The sequence below is a fragment of the Mirounga angustirostris genome, unplaced genomic scaffold (genome assembly GCF_029215605.1).
Source record: "Mirounga angustirostris isolate CCGP_5_RB_7025 unplaced genomic scaffold, mMirAng1.0.hap1 SCAF_12, whole genome shotgun sequence".
NCBI lineage: Eukaryota > Metazoa > Chordata > Mammalia > Carnivora > Phocidae > Mirounga > Mirounga angustirostris.
The window spans coordinates 68,323,759-68,345,175 of record NW_026991720.1 but is presented as its reverse complement, the minus strand read 5'-3'; the positions used below and the strand labels follow the sequence as shown (position 1 = coordinate 68,345,175).

Genomic DNA, 21,417 nt, shown 5'->3' with positions numbered 1-21,417 from the left:
TTTGCAAGTACTTAAGAAATTCTCATGCACCTGTTACATTACACTTACAAGTAGTGTAGCCTTTGAGTTTTCTTAAACCTTCTGATGCTATATGTATGTAATTAAGTCTTCCCATAGTTGAAAGATACTTTCCCAATAAGGAAGCCAACAACTGTTATCTCAAGTAACTGAGGTTATTTCCTACAAAAGGCATAAACTCTGAATTCTTCTTATAGTAATCAAGGAAACTATTACATCACTATATATAATTTGGGGGATTGCCTACTTAGCATATTTGGGATTACTAATATCCACAGATTTTTGTAGGCATCCCTGAATGACAACACAGAAACTTGTTTATTGTTGTCTTGTCAGAGATGCCATAATATCAAGAAGAGGACATTTACATATCCCACCTTCCTAGACCCAGCTTATGTACATGACCTCATGGTCCTACTCACAGAAGTCTGCAGTTCCCAACCAGTTTGCCCATTTGATTAGATTTTACAATTCTTTGACGATTTCTATCAGATTCTAAAGATGTTTGACAGTGAAGGAATCCTAAGATATTGAATGCTTTTCCCTGTTGTCTAAACGTAAATTATCCTTTCAAATTCTCAGAATCAATGACTCTTACAAGTGGTACAAATGATATTTGATGGAATTTAGGGTATCTGACATAGTTTTTCTCTGCCTTCCAGCCACTGTCTCCCTGGGCAGTCTAGTGGCATTCCAAAAAGTCAGGGGCAACAGAGTTTGGGCCTCTCTGCCCTCTTGAGAACAGAGAGGTAGGTTAACCATAAGCTGAAGAAGTTGGGTATCAGACTGCGCTGGAGAGGCATTACACTAAAACAGATAACCAATTATGTTTCAGAGGCTACACAGATAGTTTTGAGGTTGCATTTATTGAAAGAGTGATAAAAAAAAAGGAATTCTTTAGTATCTTTTGAACATTAAGAAATGAAATGTATAGTTCATACAACAATAATCTCAGACCTACTTAAAAGATTAGGAAACAGCAATCATCTACTTGTTCTGAAATTGTAAGAAATCAGCTTCCTAAAATTTCATAAATACTACTTGGGGTATAAAATATATTAGCTTTTAGGCGATTATAAGGAAAGTAACTAAATTAATAGAGTTCAGGGTGGGAGTTGCCTGCGGGTGGGTTCTTAAGTAAAGTGCTGTCATGAGATGAGATGAAGTTGTGTAACTTGGTCTCAAATTACCGAGTCAATACATCTTTGCTGTGCCATGCTAAAACAAAGTAATGACTGGAAGCTAAGCCATAGGGCCCTAATCAAGCCAGATCATCTGGCAGTTAGTGGAGGAGCAAGGCAGGCAAACAGTCTCCACAGACCTAATTGAAAGGTTTGCAGCCTTCTCACATGGGGCAGTGAGACAGTCACAAGGATTTGGACAAAGTTTCCTGGACTAATATCAACATCTGGGAATCCTGAGTCCGAAAACACCAGAGCTCTTGGATTAGAATGGAATTAAGATGTCTGTAAAAGAAAATGTACTGAATGTGTGGGTTGTTGTTTTGTTTTTTACTAATTTTAAATATATAAGTAATATATTAAATGCAAAAAAATACATATAATACAAAAATATTTAACATTACAAATAAGTTTAAAGTACCTGTTGGCCAAGATCTCCAAATCTAATCTAATACCTTCCTTGGAGGTAACCACCATCGTCAGTATCTTTCTCCTTAAATCGTAGGCGTCACTGTATCATTAGAAAATATATTTTATGTTGCTCTTTTTAAAATATTTAAAATGAATGTACATATGGTTCTGCAACTTGCTTTAGTCGTGTAAGAATATCTTGCTAATCTTTCCACATCAGTAAATACATTCATTGGGTGCTTATGTAACAGTCACTCTTCCAAGCATTGTATTTCTATTAATGCATTTGGTCCTCACAGCAGTGCAGTTATTAGTGCTGTGTTATCATTGTGCCCATTTTGCAGTTGAGGATCCTGAGGGACAGAGAGGTTGGGGAAATTGCCCAATTTAGTGGCGGAGCCACTATCTGGATTTTGTTTGAGGAAGACTTACTACAGATCACTCTCGTGGTAACTGTTTTACACCCCCTCTCCGATATACATAAACCTACATCTGCACGCAGGACGTATCAACCGCAAACCCACGGGCCCACCTTCTGTGAACTTGCAGTGACTGTGAGTGATGTGCAGCTACTGTTCAAGTTTTAAAATGCCACCAAGTGTCTCATGATGCTCAGCATTGTAGTTGATAGTAGCATAAGTGAGATAATAGAAGTAGGACTGGTTTTGAGGAGAATAATGCCCGTAAGAATGCAGAGCAGCCCCCGTTGTCCTGCTACTCCATTCCCCTCCTTCCCTTGCCATCTCTATCTGATCTGTGGGCCGCATTCCATTTGCGTCAAAAATAACGTCAATCTAGTGAAAATACTGAATGACTCACAGCATTACTGTAGGGAAACTGGTTGCTGTGTAATAGGATATATAACATCCTAATTTCATAGAACATTTTTCATAACAGCTGCTAAAATCATAATCGAATCCATTAAATTTTTTTAAAGGATGCAATTCGAAGCAATATTGAAGCTAGTCTTCAAAGGCAGGTACACTAGGGTGGAGTCCCACCCATGCAACACCACTCTATCCTTAACTACTTCATTTCTTTTCTGTGTTTGTCTGTCTGTATTTATTAATCTACTGGAGTCTGCTCATCTTTTGTGTGTCTAGCTGCATTTGAGTCAGAGGTAGGCTTCTTTCAGAGACTGGAGGGTCTGAAAAAAAAGAATAGAGAAGGAAAGGAGAGATGAAAAGGAAATTTCCCTCTGATTCTTATGGACAACAGAACACGATAGCCTGGAGAGAAGGGGTAGGAGAAGAGCCCAGGGTCTTGGGTTTATAAAAGCAGTGTTAGGTTATTGATGAAGGTCTCTGTAGAGAGTGAATGACAGTGAGAGAACATGGCCACCTAAGCCCTTACATTCAGTTGCATATAACTTAGCAATGTGGAGCCAGTTGGATTTCTTCTGCCACATTGTCATCCTCAAAACTGACAGCTAATTTTTTGATGTAAGAATTTTACTCCTTGGATAAATATAAAACCAAATAAAATCCCTCAGGTTTTTTTCTTTCTTCGATACTATATACTTCTGGAAATTTGCAAAGTTAGGACCTGACCTGTATTTTTGTTTGGAACATAAAACTAAAACAAAGACTCAACGAAGGCAAAAGATTACTTGTGAAGTTTACTTTCAGACTTGAGAGTGACCTTCCAGAAGGATGGTAAGTGCTTTTTTTTTTAAAGTTTTTTTTTTTATTATTTATTTGAAAGAGAGAGAGAGCAGGGGGAGGAGCAGAGGGAGAGGGACAAGCAGACTCTGTGCTGAGCACAGAGCCTGGCACAGGGCTGGATCCCAGGACCCTGAGATCATGACCTGAGGCGAAATCAAGAGTCGAGATTAACCAACTGAGCCACCCAGGCTCCCCCAGATGATAGACTTCTGAGGACTGAGCTCTATCCAGTCTCATCCACAGATTAACTGTGTGATGCAGCTATAAACAAGTTAGTAATCTTCTTTGAGCCTTGTTTTTCCTATCTGGAAAAGAAGGCTGGGATAGAATCCCAAAGGTTCTTCTGAGTTGTAATATTCTGATTCTTACACAACAGGATAGGAAAAGATAGCTTCTGGTTACCCAACCACAGAAGTCCTATACACATTTTCCTTCTCTGCCCTACACCTCCTCTAACACTCCTAAGGGGGTTGTAGCTTGTGGCATCTTTAGTAGTTGCTTCCTGTGGACAGCTTTCCTTCCAACTTCCTGCTGTTGAGGTGAAAGTTCTCCGCTCCATTCCATTTTTCTGGTTCTTTACTTAAAAAACATTTGTTCTCAGGGTGGAATATATAAATTGCTGATTTGTAATTCATGAATCACTGCTATAAAAGGACCCCGAGAACTTTGTTTTCGGGTCCTCAAAAATTGTTAATTGGTTGCAGCGTGTTTCTGGCCACTTGGATAATGGACTTAAGGCACTGCTTTTCCAGCTAACTTCATCTTTAATAGATGTAATTCTGTATTTGTGCTCCAGCAGTTTGCACCTACTCAGTGCGAGCTGATATTAAAGCAGATATTCTAGATTGCTTTGGGGGTTGTTTGATACGAGTACCAGGCAAATTACTGAGTAGTTAACGGAGCCAGAAGTCCCAGAATAAATTCCCCACACTCTAAACCCTGCTAATAAGTAGCTCTCATGTTCCCTTACTTTATTTGTTCTGTACCTAGTGATGGAGTAGTTACTGCAATCCTGGATGTTGGGTGCTATGTTAGGTCCTCCGGGGCCAGGCTTCTATTGCAAAAGGAGCCATGTTTACAAAAGTAGAACAAGCTTCCTCCTTGGGTCTTCTCATCACCAAGTAACCAAAGCTGTTATAAACCAACCAAATAAGAAATCTGAGAAATTATTTTTCTGCAGTTTTCAACATGTCTTCCTTTTTATGTTTTCTTAACCGTATGTGGAAGTTTAATAAGAATATTTCATATGTAGCCAATTGGAGAAATGAATTTCCTAGATTAGTCACATTATATGTGATTTTACAACCAAAAATACTGAACTGCAATGGCAGGAAAATTCTTTTTCTAGTAACTTGTTCAACCTTAGCTAAATTTGGAGGGCACAGACTAGTAGCCTGGGAGTCAAAAAACAAGAAAAATCATGGCAGCTCATCAGCCAGCTGTGCCGACAAGAGCCCGTTACTCAAGTTCTCTGAACTTCAGGAGAGGATAAAACATAACTTGGCAGCTGTTGCGTGGGGTTGTGAGGAACACATGAGGTGGGGTGTGTGTGTGTGTGTGTGTGTGTGTGTGAGACTGTGCTTTGTGTTAAAGAAGATACAATCCAAATACAAGATAGATAAACTGTGAAACGGGCTTGTATGACAGTCTATCTAATTATATTGCTTTCATCTGTGTGGTGTTCCCACATTTTATATGTAAACAAGAGCTTGTAAGGTTGATTATCTCCCAATTATCACAACTAATGAACTCTTAATCAGCAGCTGCAAGTTTAGATTTTATTGAAAGGAAGAAATTAAAGTGATCAAGGAGATTATTTTTTCTCCATTGACATGTAAACAATAAAGAGAGTACTAATTAGAAAATATTTAGCTGTCCTTTATAAATACCTGAATAGTCTGACTCTTCTGACTATTCACTTTTCTTGCAAATACAGGAAACGAAGAGTCAGAACCTTCTGTAAATATTGCCATTCAGTGGATGTATCTTCTAGGGAAAATATGTTTAATATAATTTGTTAGAACCATATGCCAAATGCAGAGTTCCGCAGGTAAGAGAGACACAACCTGAGATGCTTCCTTGTTTTGGTCACAATATTTTTGGAGCATGCCTTCAGAATAATACTGTGGAAAGGAATTTCCCCCGGTAATGCTACTGTAAGAAATTGCTTTACTCCATTAATATCAGTACATACTAATTTTCTGCAACTCAGTTATATGCTTTATTTTTAACACTTTAAATCGGGAAGTACTTAATTATTGATTCTGTGAACATTATGACTTCATTTAGTGACTGCCACTCAAAAAAATTAAAATAGGATTGATGGTCAAACTACATTATTTCTAAGGAGCAGAAGCATTCCAGATAAATTCAACCAGAGAACAATTTTTCCTCAGCCAACGCCTACATAGATCGATGGGTAACATTTCCTTCTCCCCTTTGGAATGGTGACTTGGAGTTCTGACTTGGACTCAGTGCAGCAAGATTAAAGGTAGTGAGAGGCAGACCACAGAGGACCATGTTGGCTCTTTGGATGTTAGATTTTTTTGTTGCCTTGGTTACCTTTGGTGTTGGTTTCTTCCATTAGGCTTTGTACCTTTCTCCTAAATCTCACTTGATTTGTTTGTTACCTGTGGGGTTATCAGACAGGCCAGCATGGTTGTCACCTATTTTTTGCCTGGAATTATTGATAACCTTGAGATTTTTGTTACCAGTGTCTGTGGTCTCTTTGACGATCCTCTCCAAAGGTTTCTCTCGCCGATTATTTTGCTTCATTCTTTTCTTAGACCTGAATGAGGCTGTCCCAGAGACAGAGCGCCTGGATTCAAAAGCACTGAAAACCCGAGCCCAGCTCTCTGTGAAGAACAGACGCCAGAGGCCCTCTAGGACAAGACTCTATGATAGTGTCAGTTCAACAGATGGAGAAGACAGTCTGGAGCGAAAGGTGAGCCCCATTGACTGATTCCTGACTTGCAGTGTAGAGCTGTCTCCTTGTTCCTACAGCTTTTTAAAGATGGATTTTTCTGCAGCCAGATTCTATGCCCTAGATGGAAACAGCTGGAATAGTTCACTGCTTTGTCTCCTAAATGCTTACTCAACTCGATATATTGTAATTCAGCTTATTTCTGTACTCATTCAATGAACTAACCCAAGAGCATTATCCATATTGTCGTATTTCATGATGGTGCTTTTATATTCAGCTGTTGGTTTTACCTAGTGGGAAATAAGGAATGTACAAGTAATTGTTTCTGTATGTCTTAGGTGTCTGTCTTAGCTACAGTGGTAATATGGTGAATTGCTGTAAACTATGCAGTCTCATCTGTAAACCCCCCAAAAAACTGGTTTTCAAGGGGTTTACTAAAAAAAGTTCGGTCTGATTTCAAAGTAAGTATTCCATGGAGCTGATGCTCAGCGGCATGACCTCCTTTATAATCTCTTATACCAACAGCCTTCAAACAGTTTCTATAACCACACACACATTACCAAATCACTTCTGCCCAAGGGTTTGAGAACTTCTCCAGAATCAGATTCTGGTGCTCCATGCCTCACTCCAGTGGCTGGCAGTGTGCCCTTCTCGTCTGACCACATAGCTGAATTTCAAGAGGGACCACTGTGCCTGGAAAAAGAGCCTTCCTCCCTTATTTGGGGAGACACTTCACTCTCCTCTCCTTCAAAATCTGATCATGATATGGAAGAATCTCCATGCCACCATCAAGCCACCACCAAGAAAATGTCACAAGAAAAAGGTACTGTTGATTTTTATTGTTGTTTTTGCTTTTGTTTTGTGTAATTTCACTAACTCCTTGATTTGTGCAATATTAAGAATAGCTTTTTCTGTCATAGTCATAAGTCCTTTGTCTTCTCACACCTAATAATTAATATTGCTTTCTTTTTATGTTGTGGGATAAGAGCACATGCCTCTCCCATTTATTTATTTATTTATTTATTTATTTATTTATTTATTTATTATTAATTTATTTATCTATCTATCTTTTCCTACCAGGTTAGTATTTTTACTTCTTCAGCTGTCCACAAGTTTATTACTATTGAAGGAAATTCTTCAGGAGGCCTACTAGAGATTTTATAGAATAGCAGCCCAGAGTTTCAATAAATACTAACATACTCACATTGAGAAAAGAAAAAAAAAAGTGTATATAATATGTATGTATATAATATCTATAAAAATGCATTGCATATGCACATATACATAGATACACGTGTGTGTGTGTGTGTGTGTGTGTGTGTGAAGATGAAAGCAGTGTAAGTTTTAAACCATTAATTGGTTTTTATTTAGAAGAAATTTTCACAATAATGATATATTACAAAAATTCTGACAGGAAATCTATGATAAAGATAATACAAAGAGATTAATCAATTAAATTTTAAAATAAGCTCCTAGAATTAACACCACAATTTAGTAGTCATGTCAATAGATTTTTGTCATTTTAATTTATAGAAGTAATAAATTCTCATTAAACAAGTTAAATGATACAGAGATGTATAAAGATTAAGTTCATTTTTTCCTACCATGTCTGATGTGTCCCTTTATAGTAACCAAGTAAATTTGTTGATATTATCTTTCACATGTGAAATACACATAAGTATATATTAGGTGTATATGCACGCATGCACACATGCGTGTGTGTGTGTTTGTGTGTGTGTGTAGATGTAAAAACAGAAATACTTTTTGGTATGTTTGTGTTTTGTTTTGTATACTTTTTTTACAAAAATGAATCATACAAGTAACATGACTTTGCAGTTTTGTTTTATACATAATATTTTATGGACATCCCTCTAAGGCAATATACACAAATTTAAATGATAAGAGAATCTTATCTAGTGAGCATATAATATAACTGAGGCAACTATTCTAATATTGGTGGACATTGAGGCTATATTCTAGTAGGTTTCTTTTTGTGTATTGCTTATTTGCTTACCACTGTGAAAGAGGTTATAACAAGCATGTGTATATTCTTATATACTGACACTTTCATTTCTTTAGAATACATTTTCAAAAGTTGAATTGGTAGTCAGTATATTGTACTCAAGGGAAAAATGTATAGCTTTAAATTCCTTTATTATTCCTTAAATTCCTTTATTATTAAAAGACTGAAAATAAGTAAAATAAATATTCATTATAATAGGAACAGAACAACTAAAAGGCAGGAGGAAAAAGCAGAAAATAGAAAGGAGCAGGTAAGAGATATAAGCTGAATTTAATTTTTACTGAAATGAAAAGCCTATTCTTAATTCCTCTCTCCCCCCAAAAAATGTAGTAAAAGTGTGCAAATTATTCTGGCTAAAAGTGAATAGCCCCTTGGGAGGACACATTAAGAAAAAAATAGAGACACAAACGAAAAAAGGAAGCATGGGAAATAAGAAAGGAGATACAGAGATTAAAAGAATTATTTTTTTTAATTTATTTTTTTATTTTTTTAAGATTTTATTTATTTGACAGAGAGAGAGATAGCGAGAGAAAGAATACAAGCAGGGGGAGTGGGAGAGGGAGAAGCAGGTTCTCCGCCAAGCAGGGAGCCCAATGTGGGGCTCGATCCCAGGACCCTGGGATCATGACCTGAGCCGAAGGCAGATACTTAACCTCTGAGCCACCCAGGCACCCCAGAATTATTTTTTTTTTAATGATAGTATGTGAACTCAGTAGATTTAAAAATCTAAAGGAAGTGGCGTTCTCTACAAAATTAGTCTGTTCAAATTGTCTAAGAGGAAAACTTGGATAAACCAATAATCACAGAAATATGAAATGTGTTTTTATAAACGCTTCCATTTAGAAAATCACCAGAGCCAGGTGGTTTTATAAGTGAATTCCGCCTAAGCTATAAAAAAAAAAAAAAAAAAAAGATAGTCTCTATTTTATGCTAGTTATTCCAGGTAGGGTGTTTCCCATTTATTTAAGTAGCTAGAGTCCTAAAAACTGGTAAAGACTGTGTGGAAAAAGGAAATCTTATGCATGTAGATTCATTTTAAATATGATGCTAATCAATTGAATCCAGGAGTGCAAGTTAATTAAATTCCATCATCAGGTAGCATTGATTCGGAAAATGTAAGAATAGTTCAACATTAGAAAATCTAACAATATAAATCATCATATCAACAAAGGAAAGGTGAAGTGTTATAATATTAATGGAAGTCGAGAGGCATTTGGTGTAATTCTTCAGACATTTTCAGTAAAAACTTGTTAAAGTAAAAATGGAATTAGAAAAAATTTTCTGAATATGATTGGTTACTTACCAGCAATCAACCACTAAATAGTGAATCTTAAGCCATTTGCACAAAAATTAGGAATAAGACATGAATGCCAACTACCCTCACGATTTTCAAGTATGTTTTTGAGAATTTTCTCATTGCAGGAAGATAAGAACATCAAATAATAAGTATAAATTTGAAACAGAAAAGACAAAAGTATCTTCATATAAAGATTATATGAATATTCATCTAGAAGATTAAGTGGCCAGATATACAATAAATATATAAAATCAGTATCTTCTTGTGTGTAAGGGTGAAGTGTCTGCAACTTACTTTGAAATGCATTTGAAAATTAATGGATTAATGGATGACTAGAGGGATGGCTGTATGATAAAGCAAATGTAGTAAAATGGAAATTGTAGGATATAGGCAGTGGATATACATTTGTTCACTGTAAAAATTTTTTATCTTTTGGAAAAAACCGAGTGACAGAAAGAAATGTCATTTTTGTCTATATTGATCTAAAGATTTGATACAACAGACATTTTGTGGAGCTTGATAAGCTGATCCTAAGTTTATAAGAACGGATAAAAGGCCAGGAATACCTGAGACTCAAATATATATATGTCCTATTTTATGACAGCTGGATGGGTGGATCAGTGGAGAAGGAATAGAGTTTTTTACAAGTTATTCTGGGACAACTGGTTATCCCTATTTTAAAAAATTATATTAGACCCCCCCCATACCTTGCAAAATAGTCCATTCAAGGTGAACTTAAGACTTAACTGGAAAATACAAACTATTAAACTTTTTAAAAAGACTCTATAGAATATTTTTGTGACTTCAGGTTAGAGAAGGATTTCTTAAACAAGACACAAAGAAAAAAACATAAAGAAAAGATTAATAACATCAGATGATATTAAAATTAGGAACTTCCATTTCTCAAACACACAAAGAATCCCACAAAAGTGGAGAAGATATTTACTGCCTGTGTAACTAACGTAGAGTTAGCATCCAGATTATGTAAATAACTTGTATAAATCACTTGGAAAAGATGGATAAAACAGGAGATAATATATAATATCCTGAACAGGCACTTCATAGAAAATGAAAACCAAAAGGCCAAAATATTTATGAAAGGTGTTCAACTACATTAGTAATCAGGAAAGTATGGGATAAACCAGATGAGATACCATTTTATACCTACCAGATTGCCATAAATATTAAAGTCTGATGTTACCAAATGCTGGAAACTATGTGAAACAACCAGAGATTGAAGAGTTTTCATTGTGCCAGTGGAAGTGTAAATTGGGGCAAGCTCTTTGGAAACAATTTGGCATTGATCTAGTAAGGTTGAAAGTGCATGCACTGTCGCCCAACCAGGTATGTGTATGAAATATGCTCATTAGACTGGGCTGACCGACGAATAGCCCATTTCACGGCAGCACCCCTGCTACTTGGGCACTTTTGTGTCCCTCCAGGACTCTCCCTCCCTACTTCCCAAGAAACGAACCCCAGTATCGTTAAAATGTTACGACATTGCAGGGGATGATACAATATGGATTAACGGAGTCGAATCTACCTTCATTATCCTCAAAATCCAATTTGAGGAATAACATTCTGTAAAATTCTTGAGTCCCTGGCTATGTGAGATTAATCTGTTCAGAGCTGGACTCAGCAGAGGTCAGGTATGGTTAACCTTATTTCCCTCCTTGTGTTGGTGTGTTTGTTCACATGTGAGGTTCTTAGAACTCATTGGCTCATCAGTAGAGGAACTAGAATGAGGTTCAACAAGACCTCATGTTTACATTCTTGCCTAACACTCCACTCCAGGAAAATTGTGTTCTTCTCCAAACCCAGGTTAAATCTCACCTCCTTTAGTGGACTCTTAGTACACTCGCCCCATTCCCAGGCAGAGTGAATTATTCTCTTCTCTCTGATCCCACAGAAATTTTCACATTGTTATTTCTGCTTCTATCACTTTGTGTATGATAAGCGATCTAGTTGTCAAGGATGAACCAGTTTTCTCATTCATCTTTTTCATCTTTATATTCTTGGTCCCCAGCAAAGAGTATGGCATATAATCGATGCTTCATAAGTTTCTTGGATAAATTACCAGGAGGTCTCTCCAGATAACCAATGCAGGTCATCAAACCAAATCTGGCCCCCAGGTGTTTTATAAATAAAGTCTTATTGGAACACAGCCATACTCATTTAGCTATATACTGTCTACTGTCATGCCACAATAAGCAGAGTTGAGGAGTTGTGACAGAGTATAGCCCACAGACCTCAAGTATTTGCTCTCTGGCCCTTTACAGAAAAAGCTTGCTGACCACTGGTCTAGGCATTCATTTTCTTCTACTCATGATTGCTGGGTAAACTCTGAAAATGTCTTAGTCCCTGGCTGCCATTTATCTAGATTTTTAAAAAATAATATACCATTATTTTTGGTCTATTAAGTTACTACAAGGTAATAATTAAGTTACAGCTGTACTTGACTATAATTTCAAGGCTAACAAAATGCTGGTATTACTGAACAACTACTTGAAGTTGGGTGTTTTCTAAATTGCATCGGTACCACATTCGTGAATCGTCATTTTGTCGTATTTGAGGGACCTCAGTGGAAAGTGGGGTAGAAAGAGCCCCTTGGTAACTGGATAAATGATAAACTTCTAACACCATTTCAGTTAAAGCAAGCGGAATTGTAAGATTATTTCCAGAGATTTTTAAGACAAGTTATATGACAGTAGAAAGCATGAAAATATTTTTCTCATGCTTATTCTTCGAGTAGCCTGATAATAACGTTTTGGTCTCTGGACTTCCATAGCAATGGACCTTTGTTCAGACAAGGTTAAGAAGAGTAAATTAAGCACTATCATTTTCTACTTGTGATTTCTAGAGATTCTAAGTTTATATGTGGCTGTTAGCATGTTGCCTGACACAGAACATGCCTTCAAAAATATTCGCTGAATTAATGTCCTGGCAAGTAGAACCTGGCTTTGCAAAATCTTTACAGGATTCATTTATTATTGATATATTACATTAGGTCCTTATACGTATAGAAATAGTAAATTTTATCATTGCTCAGAGGAGGGGCGAGGTTATATCCAGCTGAGATTGGTAAATAAGATGACAAAGAATGTACAATTCGAGTGACCATCGAAGGACTTGGGGGGGAAGAAGGACGGCCAAGGAAGGCGGATAAGGATGGAGGTGGCATTAGCAGAGACAGGCACACATGAGATGGGTTGAAAGCCTGCCTGAAGTGAAACAGTTGGTTTATGCAGGTTAAATGGTTGCAATAAAATTGAACAGCTATTTGAAATTAGATCTAGAATTTAAGTGCCTTCAATACCTCACTGTATCACTAGGCAACCACAGATGTTTGAACAGAGGAATAAAAAGGAAAAAAAAAGAACATGAGGTGTGGGAAAGATGAGTCAGGAGACACAGGGAGAGATGTCCTCGAAGGAGGAGCAGTAGACAATGAGGGAAAGAGTGACACAAGAGCCCATGAAACACAAGCTGCCTAGTTACGGGGGAAGAAAGTGAGGAGCTCAAAACTGACGACAGGGTCTCTAGCCTCAGGAAATATGGCCCTTTCATTTGGAGAAACAGAAGTCAGAAGAAATATGGGGTGAAGACAATTAACTCATTTTTTAAGGGCATTTTTTAAAAAGATTTTATTTGTTTATTTGACAAAGAGAGCACAAGCAGGGGGAGCGGCAGAGGGAGAGGGAGAAGCAGACTCCCTGCTGAGCAGGGAGCCCGACATGGGGCTTGATCCCAGGACCCTGGGATCATGACCCGAGCCAAAGGCAGACGCTTAACTGAGCCACCCAGGTGCCCCTTAACTCATGTTTGTAATGAAGAAGGTGGTGAGCTCAGGAGACCAGCTGGGCTAGGGGGCAGATTTGGGAGTCTGCCCCCTAGGGAAGAGGTCAAGAGTCTGGGGCCCATGAGAGGAAGGAGAGTGCAGTACAAGAAAAGACCGTCACACGTACCCTTCAAAACTGAAGGCCAGGGGCACCTGGGTGGCTCAGTCGTTAAGCGTCTGCCTTAGGCTCAGGTTATGATCGCGGAGTCCTGGGATCGATTCCCGCATCAGGCTCCCTGCTCGGCCGGGAGCCTGCTTCTCCCTCTCCCACTCCCCCTGCTTGTGATCCCTCTCTCGCTGTGTCTCTCTCTGTCAAATAAATAAAATTTAAAAGAAACTGAAGGCCAGTTGCCAAAGCTTGAAGCTGCCGCACCCGACCTGGGGGCTCAGACTTCTGATTGCTCTTGAAGGTGGTGTTGGAGAGATTTCAAAAAGCCTAATGGAAATTTTACATAAAGCTAAATAAATAAACAAAAACAAGTCACGTTTTTTTTTTTTCTTTTCCTGAAATCATACCAATCCAGTGTTGGTTTTTGTGCAGACTAGAAGTTCTAATGTGCATTAAGGATGGATTTGATTGATTTAAAATAGGGAAGTGCATTATTACTTAATCTTGCCTCTTCAGCCTTTTGAAAGCATTCATTTAAGTGTTCCTTGGAACACACTTTGGCAAATGTGTGAGATAATGATGTGAGGTTGCCTAGCAGCAGGCTCTGTAATGGGCAGAATCAGGCTTTTAGTCCCAAGATGTCCAAATAACTGCAACACTAAGAGGTTACAGAGTGTTTCCATGTACATTGTCTCATCTGGTCCTCTCACCACTAGTTAAAACATTGCCCTGCTACCTCTAATTCAGAAAATAATTAGGCAGTCTCCTTTTAAACTTTGCACAGTCCTAGCCATTAAGAGTTGCTTTAGGATTGATCTGGAGGAATCCGGCACTTTTTTTTTTCCCTTCGGCTTCTATTAAGAAAATTGAAATCCGGCTTTTTTTTTTTTTTTTTTTTTATTGTCCATTAGCAAAATCACCTCAGAAGGGGTTTGTGCCATGTCTTTGGATTTTCTTTGTGTGTCTGCCTCACATCTGTGGCTCTTTAATTCAGATACCCAGCATAATGATGCCAATATCCATAATAAATATTTGAGGCTAGAAGTGGATTTTCACAGGGACATATTTCTGACTCATGTTATTTCAGTATGTACATTCCAAGGGATTGATTGTTGTAATCCAAGTATCATTAACTAAAAATGTGAAGAGCTCATTGCTAAAAATCCTTAGAGAGTTTGTAAACATCCTGTGCTGCCACTTTAGAGCTTTAAACATAAACTCCTAAATAAAAACTGCGTGTGCAATTCATGTTTTGTGTGTGTGTTTGGAAATTCATCCTGAAACACAAATAGGAGCAAAACTAATTAGCAGGGTTAATTAAACACTTCTGTAGGAGCACTGTTCTCTCTACAGTCCATGCCAGAAAGTTGCTGGAATATTTTTAATTTTACAAAGATAGAGACAGACACCAACAGACAGCTAGGAAGGAATAGTTTCACACCCAAGGTTGCATCAAATTTAACACACCCTTTGTTAATCATCTCAGATCACCGGGCATGCTGAAACGGGACACTGAACAACATCCTTTGCTAAACAGTTCCAGGTAGAGCCGTAAGAATTATCTCCCGGGTCCAAGAAGGAATAAGTGCCACCCGTGGAATCCAGCTCCTGCATTTGCCATTGAACTCCATCCCCAAAGCCTCTCCTCTGATTGGTTTTTTGGCATCATGTTGAGTGTTCCCATCCCCCAGCAGCTGCTGCCCTTGAGAGCCAGCATAGCTCAAAGAGGCAAAGATCGTTGAGCTCCAAAGACTGAGGAAATTTTGGCATCTTCCCTATCACAGGAGGCCAGCCAGGTTGTACTCCAACCCAGCCTCTGAGAGAAACCTTTCAAAGACATAAATATTTTATAGCTGAGCCCCAGCTTAAGAAGTCTCCCCCATGTTCTGCCCTCGTCTGTCCCAGGATTGGCCAGAGGCCATTTGCAAGGGAGAGACCAGAAGAGAAAGCTTTGACTCTCACTTTCTCCCCTAAGTCTCCCAGACTCTCAGGGGTCACTTTCTGTATTGGAGGTATGGGGGAAGTGGGCTGGGTTCCTGTCAGAAGGCACCAAACCCAAAGGCAGGGCAGGCGTGGAGGACAGAGCCTGGCATTTGAAGCAAAGAGTTGGAGCCAGAGAAGGAACAAAAGGAAAGTCACGTTGGTCCCTGCTTTGAATGTAAAGAATTATTTGATAGTGTTTATTCTTGCTTATTTTGCTCATTCCAGTATATTTGAAGCTGAAACTCTTTGTTTGTTTAATTTTATTATATTATGTTATGTTAGTCACCATACATTACATCTTTAGTTTTTGATGTAGTGTTCCATGATTCATTGTTTGCATATAACACCCAGTGCTCCATGCAGAATGTGCCCTCCTTAATACTCATCACTGGGCTAACCCATCCCCTTACCCCCCTCCCCTCTAAAACCATCAGTTTGTTTCTCAGAGTCCATAATCTCTCATGGTTCATCTCCGTCTCCGATTCCCCGCCCCCTTCATTTTTCCCTTCCTACTATCTTCTTCTTTTTTTTTTTTTTTTAACATATAATGTATTACTTGTTTCAGGGGAACAGGTCTGTGATTCATCAGTCTTAACACAATTCACAGTGCTCACCGTAGCACATACCCTCCCCAATGTCCATCACCCAACCACCCCATCCCTCCCACCCCCCACCACTCCAGCAACCCTCAGTTTGTTTCCTGAGATTAAGAGTCTCTTATGGTTTGTCTCTCTCTCTGGTTTCATCTTGTTTCATTTTTCCCTCCCTTCCCCTCTGGTCCTCTGTCTTGTTTCTCAAATTCCTCATATCAGTGAGATCATACAACGCTTGTCTTTCTCTGACGGACTTGTTTCACTTAGCATAATACCCTCTAGTTCCATCCACGTCGTTGCAAATGGCAAGATTTCGGGGTTTTTGATGGCTGCATAATATTCCATTGTATATATATACCACATCTTCTTTATCCATTACTCTGTTGATGGACATCTTGGCTCTTTCCATAGTTTGGCTGTTGTGGACATTGCTGCTATAAACATTGGGGTGCACATACCCCGAAGCTAAAACTCTTTGTGATGGGTATTGGGCCTCTGTCCAGGAGGACCTCTCCTGGCTTAACTGAACATTCCTCAACATAGACGTGTTTCCTGTGGCTTTAGAAAGGCATACATTATTTTCTTTCACACTTTGGAATTGGGGTAAAGTCCTTAGATTCAGAGATGCACTGACTTTTGACTCATGGCCTTAAAAAGAATAGTAATTGGTCTTTTTCACATGTGTGTATATCCTAGATGGTGCCAAAGGTCCCAAATCACTAAGGGCATCCAGTTCACTGGTGGTACAAGGAGGAAAAATTAAGCGCAAGTTCGTGGATCTGGGGTAAGCATTTCATGATGTAAAAAACAAACCCTCTGTAAAAAAAAAAGAAGCTAAAAGAGAAAATGTCAGTTTCCCTTTCTGACTGTATGCTGTCATTATAGGGCACCTTTGCGAAGGAATTCCAACAGGGGAAAGAAATGGAAAGAAAAGGAAAAAGAAGCCAGTAGGTTTTCTCCCGGCAGCAGGTACGGGTGGGTGATCTCAACTTTCTGGCCCCCCTCCTCCTATGGTTAACCAAAATAAGTGGTCAGGATCTATGAGCTGAAGTGATCCACCTAGAGGTGAGATGGAAGAGAAATTGCACCATCAGTTTATATTTGTCCTACCCCAGTTGTAGTCTACACTGGCGTCGGGTATATCCATTGGCTTAATTGCAGAATTATGGTCACATGAATGGTTTCAATAAATGTTTATCTAAATACAGCATAAATATATCTATGTGATACGTCAGTTACGCATATTTCAGGGTCTTTACCTGGCTACCCACAACACTAATGTCCTATTTTTTGTCAAGTCTGAAAGGATAGTTTTATATTGAAGTACCTTGTTGGTTTTCAGCACTATTCTGTCCACATGTGAGAAGGACCTTCATCTCTTGCTGGACTCAGCTATTCAGTTGATTTTCTTCAGGCCCTACCAACTATTCTTATCAATAAAAACTTCCCTATCAAAAAGTGAGCTTCGTACTGCATGTTGTCAAGCCTTCCCAATTTTATTCTGAGATTACATAATTTTAAGTTTAAATTTGTATCGAGAAGCAATGAGGCATGGAGCTTGACTGCCTGGATTTGGATCAGAACTCTCCTAGTTATTACCTTTAAAATCTTGGACAAACTCTTTAACCTGTTTGCCTCCATTTTCTTGTGTGAAATAAGGGTAAATAACGGGATCTACCTAATAACTTTAGAGTAAGGATTAAGTACGTTTTCATACAAAGCATGTCAAATGGTACCTGGCACGTAGGAGGTATTTAAAAATAATAATAATTAAGATAACAGTTTCTTATCATTATTTCTTGCAAGTTACAGTTTTACAGAGCAGTTTTACAGGTATCACTTTAGTCGATCCTTATAATAAGGTTGGGAGGCCAGAGAATAATACCATACTTTATTAAGAACCTCACCTTTGTAGAATTTAATTGATTTGCCCACGATTATGCAGCAGGCAGTTAACTCAGCGGGGCTTGTGCCTCCGTCCAGATGCCTTTGCAACACAACACCTCCCCTCCACTTGTTTATGCATTGAATGATGCGGAAATCTCTTCACGAAATTTGGGAATCACCCCGACAGCGGCAGACTAAGGAAGAAACAGAATGCTAACGATAAAAGATCATCAAATCATTTGGGGACCACTGATCCACTTTATAGGTCGTCCTCTATGTTTCTTTTTCTTCTTTTCCTTTTTTCTGCCAATACCACTTGGTGAGAAATTGTACCTTCTTCCTGGGATTATAGGAGAGTAGGGTCAGGGATGAGAGGAGGGAATTCCCAAATTAATTGTGTTAGTCTTGTTGTGGTGGTGGTTTGATCCTGTACGGTGGAGAAAGGGTAAAAAGCTCTGTTTATATCGAGGACACTGGTCTTGGGAAAAATAAGTCCATGACCCAACTCAAAAGCAATTTAACTTTATGTGGTTTTGGAGTGAGAAATATAAAACAGTCTGCTGTGTGCTTTAAAATTAAGAATAGGAAACGATCAAGTATACTCAGGATAAAATACAATAAAAAGTGCAAGTGTTTCAGGGAGAGAGAGATGCCCAGATGCACAACGGGAGAGAAGCTGGGACACTTCTGTAGTAAACAGTGCCCTCGTTTTGGCCCCTGGACTTCTGAGGCAGTCACTTCCTCTCACCTTGAGGCTCCACCCAGAAAGGGATGGAAGGAAGCATCCAGCAGTGGGGAGAAGGTTTGACATGAATTTCATCATAGTAGCCAGAGGGTATCACCTCCCTGTACAAACAGGTGAAAAACAAGCAAATCTTGATTCTGTTGGCGGGCACGCACCTTACTCTAGGCCAGCCCCAGGGAGTCAAGGGTGGGCTGTCACTGCAGCGAATGCCAACTTTGGAACCAGCAGCCAGCCAGCTCAGTATTTTTAAAATACTAACCCTGAAGTCTTTCCGCTTCACTGGTCACAAGTATTTACACATGTACCAATGCGACAAAATAGTTTTCAATTGGAATCATAATTTTATAATTATCTGTAGTCATAGTAGAATTTTGACAGGTCTGACAGGAATTCATGTAATTGAAATAATAGAAGAACAAGGGAAGAAGAGGGAGGACTTCTTCTGTTTCACAGAATAATTTTTTGAGCTATCACAGGAGTTGGTTAACGCTAATCAAATCTAATGACAGCCTCTCTGCTCCTGTATAGATTGATAATGGGCCCAAAACCTTTTAAGACATAGGTCAGAAAACAGAGTTACTGCCCAGTAGGGGCTTCATGCAACTGAGTTGGTTTCACAGGGCCCCCGAAGGTGGGTGGGTGGTAAGCACCGTCAGCTTCAGGGTCCCACTGCAGTTGCGGGGGACTGGGAATAAACTCATCACCTCTGTGAAGCTTTCTCAGAAAAGAGAGGGAATGATTCATGAATTGAGTTAGTGATCTTATCTCTTAGGCTTTTCATTATTAGGCTGTAAAAATCAGATGAGGTCATTCAATCAGTTCTAGCCTGAGGCTGCAGGACTTTAAAGAGGCAAGACCAGAGGTTTGCTAAATTCGGTCTTGGTTTTAGTTTTTTCCTTCCTCAAGAGTTAAGAGTTTACTTTATTGTATTCCTTGGGGGAGACCTAATGACTCACATGCACGACCAACATGAAACAAATAGATGAGGTTCAATAATTATAATAATAAATAAACCCTACAAAAAATATGGCTCGGTCCTAACCTTTTCACATATGTGCTCAGCGAACATTCTGGCTTAAGCAGGCAGCGTAGCAGACAACAGAAGCAGGAAAGTGAGTGAGAAGAGTAAAAAGACTGTCCTCATTTTAGAGCGAGTTGCCACTGATGTAAGTAGAGTACCTGCTTTAGAGCTCTGTGGGAGAAGCTCCTGGTTGAGTGGCAGAATGGAAGAGCGTGTAAGCAGTTATGTGCATCTCAGAACAAGGCTAGACGGTGGCGTGTGGGAGAACGACAGGAAGAGAGATGGCACACCTTTGTGGAGGTGAATTTGCATTCCCCTTACAAGTGTCAACTGTGGAAAAAACACTGTGCTGGAATCCAAGTATTCATCCTGACTTTGCCATAGGTAAGGCTCTGAATTTCCTAGACCTTGGTTTCCCACCAAAAAATAATCAGATGGGTTAAAACTACATGGTCTCCAACTCCCCAACCATCTCTGTCTGTACTATCCAATATGGTAGCCTCTAGTCAGATGTGGCCATTGAGCACTAGAAATGTGGCTAGTCTATGTTGAGATGTATTGTAGGAGAAAATGCATGCAGGATTTCAAAGACTTAGTATGAAAAAAAAAGAATGTGAAATACCTTATTAAAAATTTTGTAATACTGATTACCTGTTGAAATAATAATATTTTGAATATTTAGGGTTAAATAAAATACAAATTAATTTTACCTCTTTTTTTATGTGGTTACCAGAAAATTGTAATTTATATATGTAGTTCATATTATATTTCTATTAGACAGTGTTGATCCATATGATTCTATGAAAAACATCCTCTTTTGAGTTCTAACTCATTCCGTTGATCTATAAATTGGCATTTTTCCTCTTTATTTTTTTTTACCTTTTTATTGAAGTATAATTAAAATACAGTATTATATTAGTTTCAGAGATACAATATAATGATTCAACAATTTCTGTGTATTACTCAGTGCTCATCACAATACATGTGCTCTTGTTTGTCTATTCTTTTTTAAATCTATAGCTACTCTTCTGTGTTCCCAATATAATTTCTTTATACACAGAGGTACAAAAGATGTAACAATATAATTTATTTTAAGGGCAAATTCGATGGGGAAGAATAAGATAAAGCAGAAAGTAACATTGCTACTTAGAATATAACATCTTCAACAATACTGTCATATGTGCCTGAAGAGAAAAGCACCTCACCACTGCCTAAACTTGACCCACAAAGGCACCCCAAAAAGGAGCCAAAATTTCTTTAAAAAAAAAATTATTTAAAAAACAGGAAACAAAATGCAGTTGTAAATGGCCAGAGGAGAATGGCGAAATAACTTCAACCTGGCAAGTTTCAAAGCGAGCGTTTAAGGCATAAACAATGATAATGAAAACACAGTAAAGCCCCTGTGGAGTGCTTAACTTTGACAGTAACACTTCTGCAGGTTCTCCCCTTCACTTGATAGTTTTAATGCCCAAAGATGGCTTTCCTTAAAAAGAGGATTATTTGGGTTATAAATTAAAAGTAATTGATTCAAGTCTCCAGTTTTAAAACCTTTTTTCGAGTTTCAGTTCATCTTACAAATCTTGTCATTTTGTTTATACATCTAGTAAAATTTTATAAAAAATTTATAGAGACCCTTGAATAATGTTAGCTTGGCCTCAGTAGAGTGGTCTTGTTCCCCCTGTAATTGTCTATCCTGTTTTTAGAAAACTGCACTTATACATTTA

At 38.4% G+C, this 21,417-nt stretch overlaps 1 protein-coding gene across 9 annotated transcripts in view; it reads left to right on the top strand.

Annotated features, from left to right (window-relative positions):
• Positions 1-21,417, top strand: part of PPP1R9A (protein phosphatase 1 regulatory subunit 9A) — a 299,999-nt gene that overhangs the window by 264,653 nt on the left and 13,929 nt on the right. For 6 of the 9 annotated variants that reach the window (XM_045864679.3, XM_045864678.3, XM_064575251.1 and 3 more), the window contains 4 exons: positions 6,061-6,218; positions 6,723-7,020; positions 16,737-16,824; positions 16,926-17,009. In XM_045864679.3, coding sequence (XP_045720635.2) covers positions 6,061-6,218; positions 6,723-7,020; positions 16,737-16,824; positions 16,926-17,009 — 628 coding nt within the window. The remainder of the gene's footprint in view (positions 1-6,060; positions 6,219-6,722; positions 7,021-16,736; positions 16,825-16,925; positions 17,010-21,417) is intronic. The other 3 variants (XM_064575255.1, XM_064575254.1, XM_045864680.3) reach the window with 2 other exon arrangements.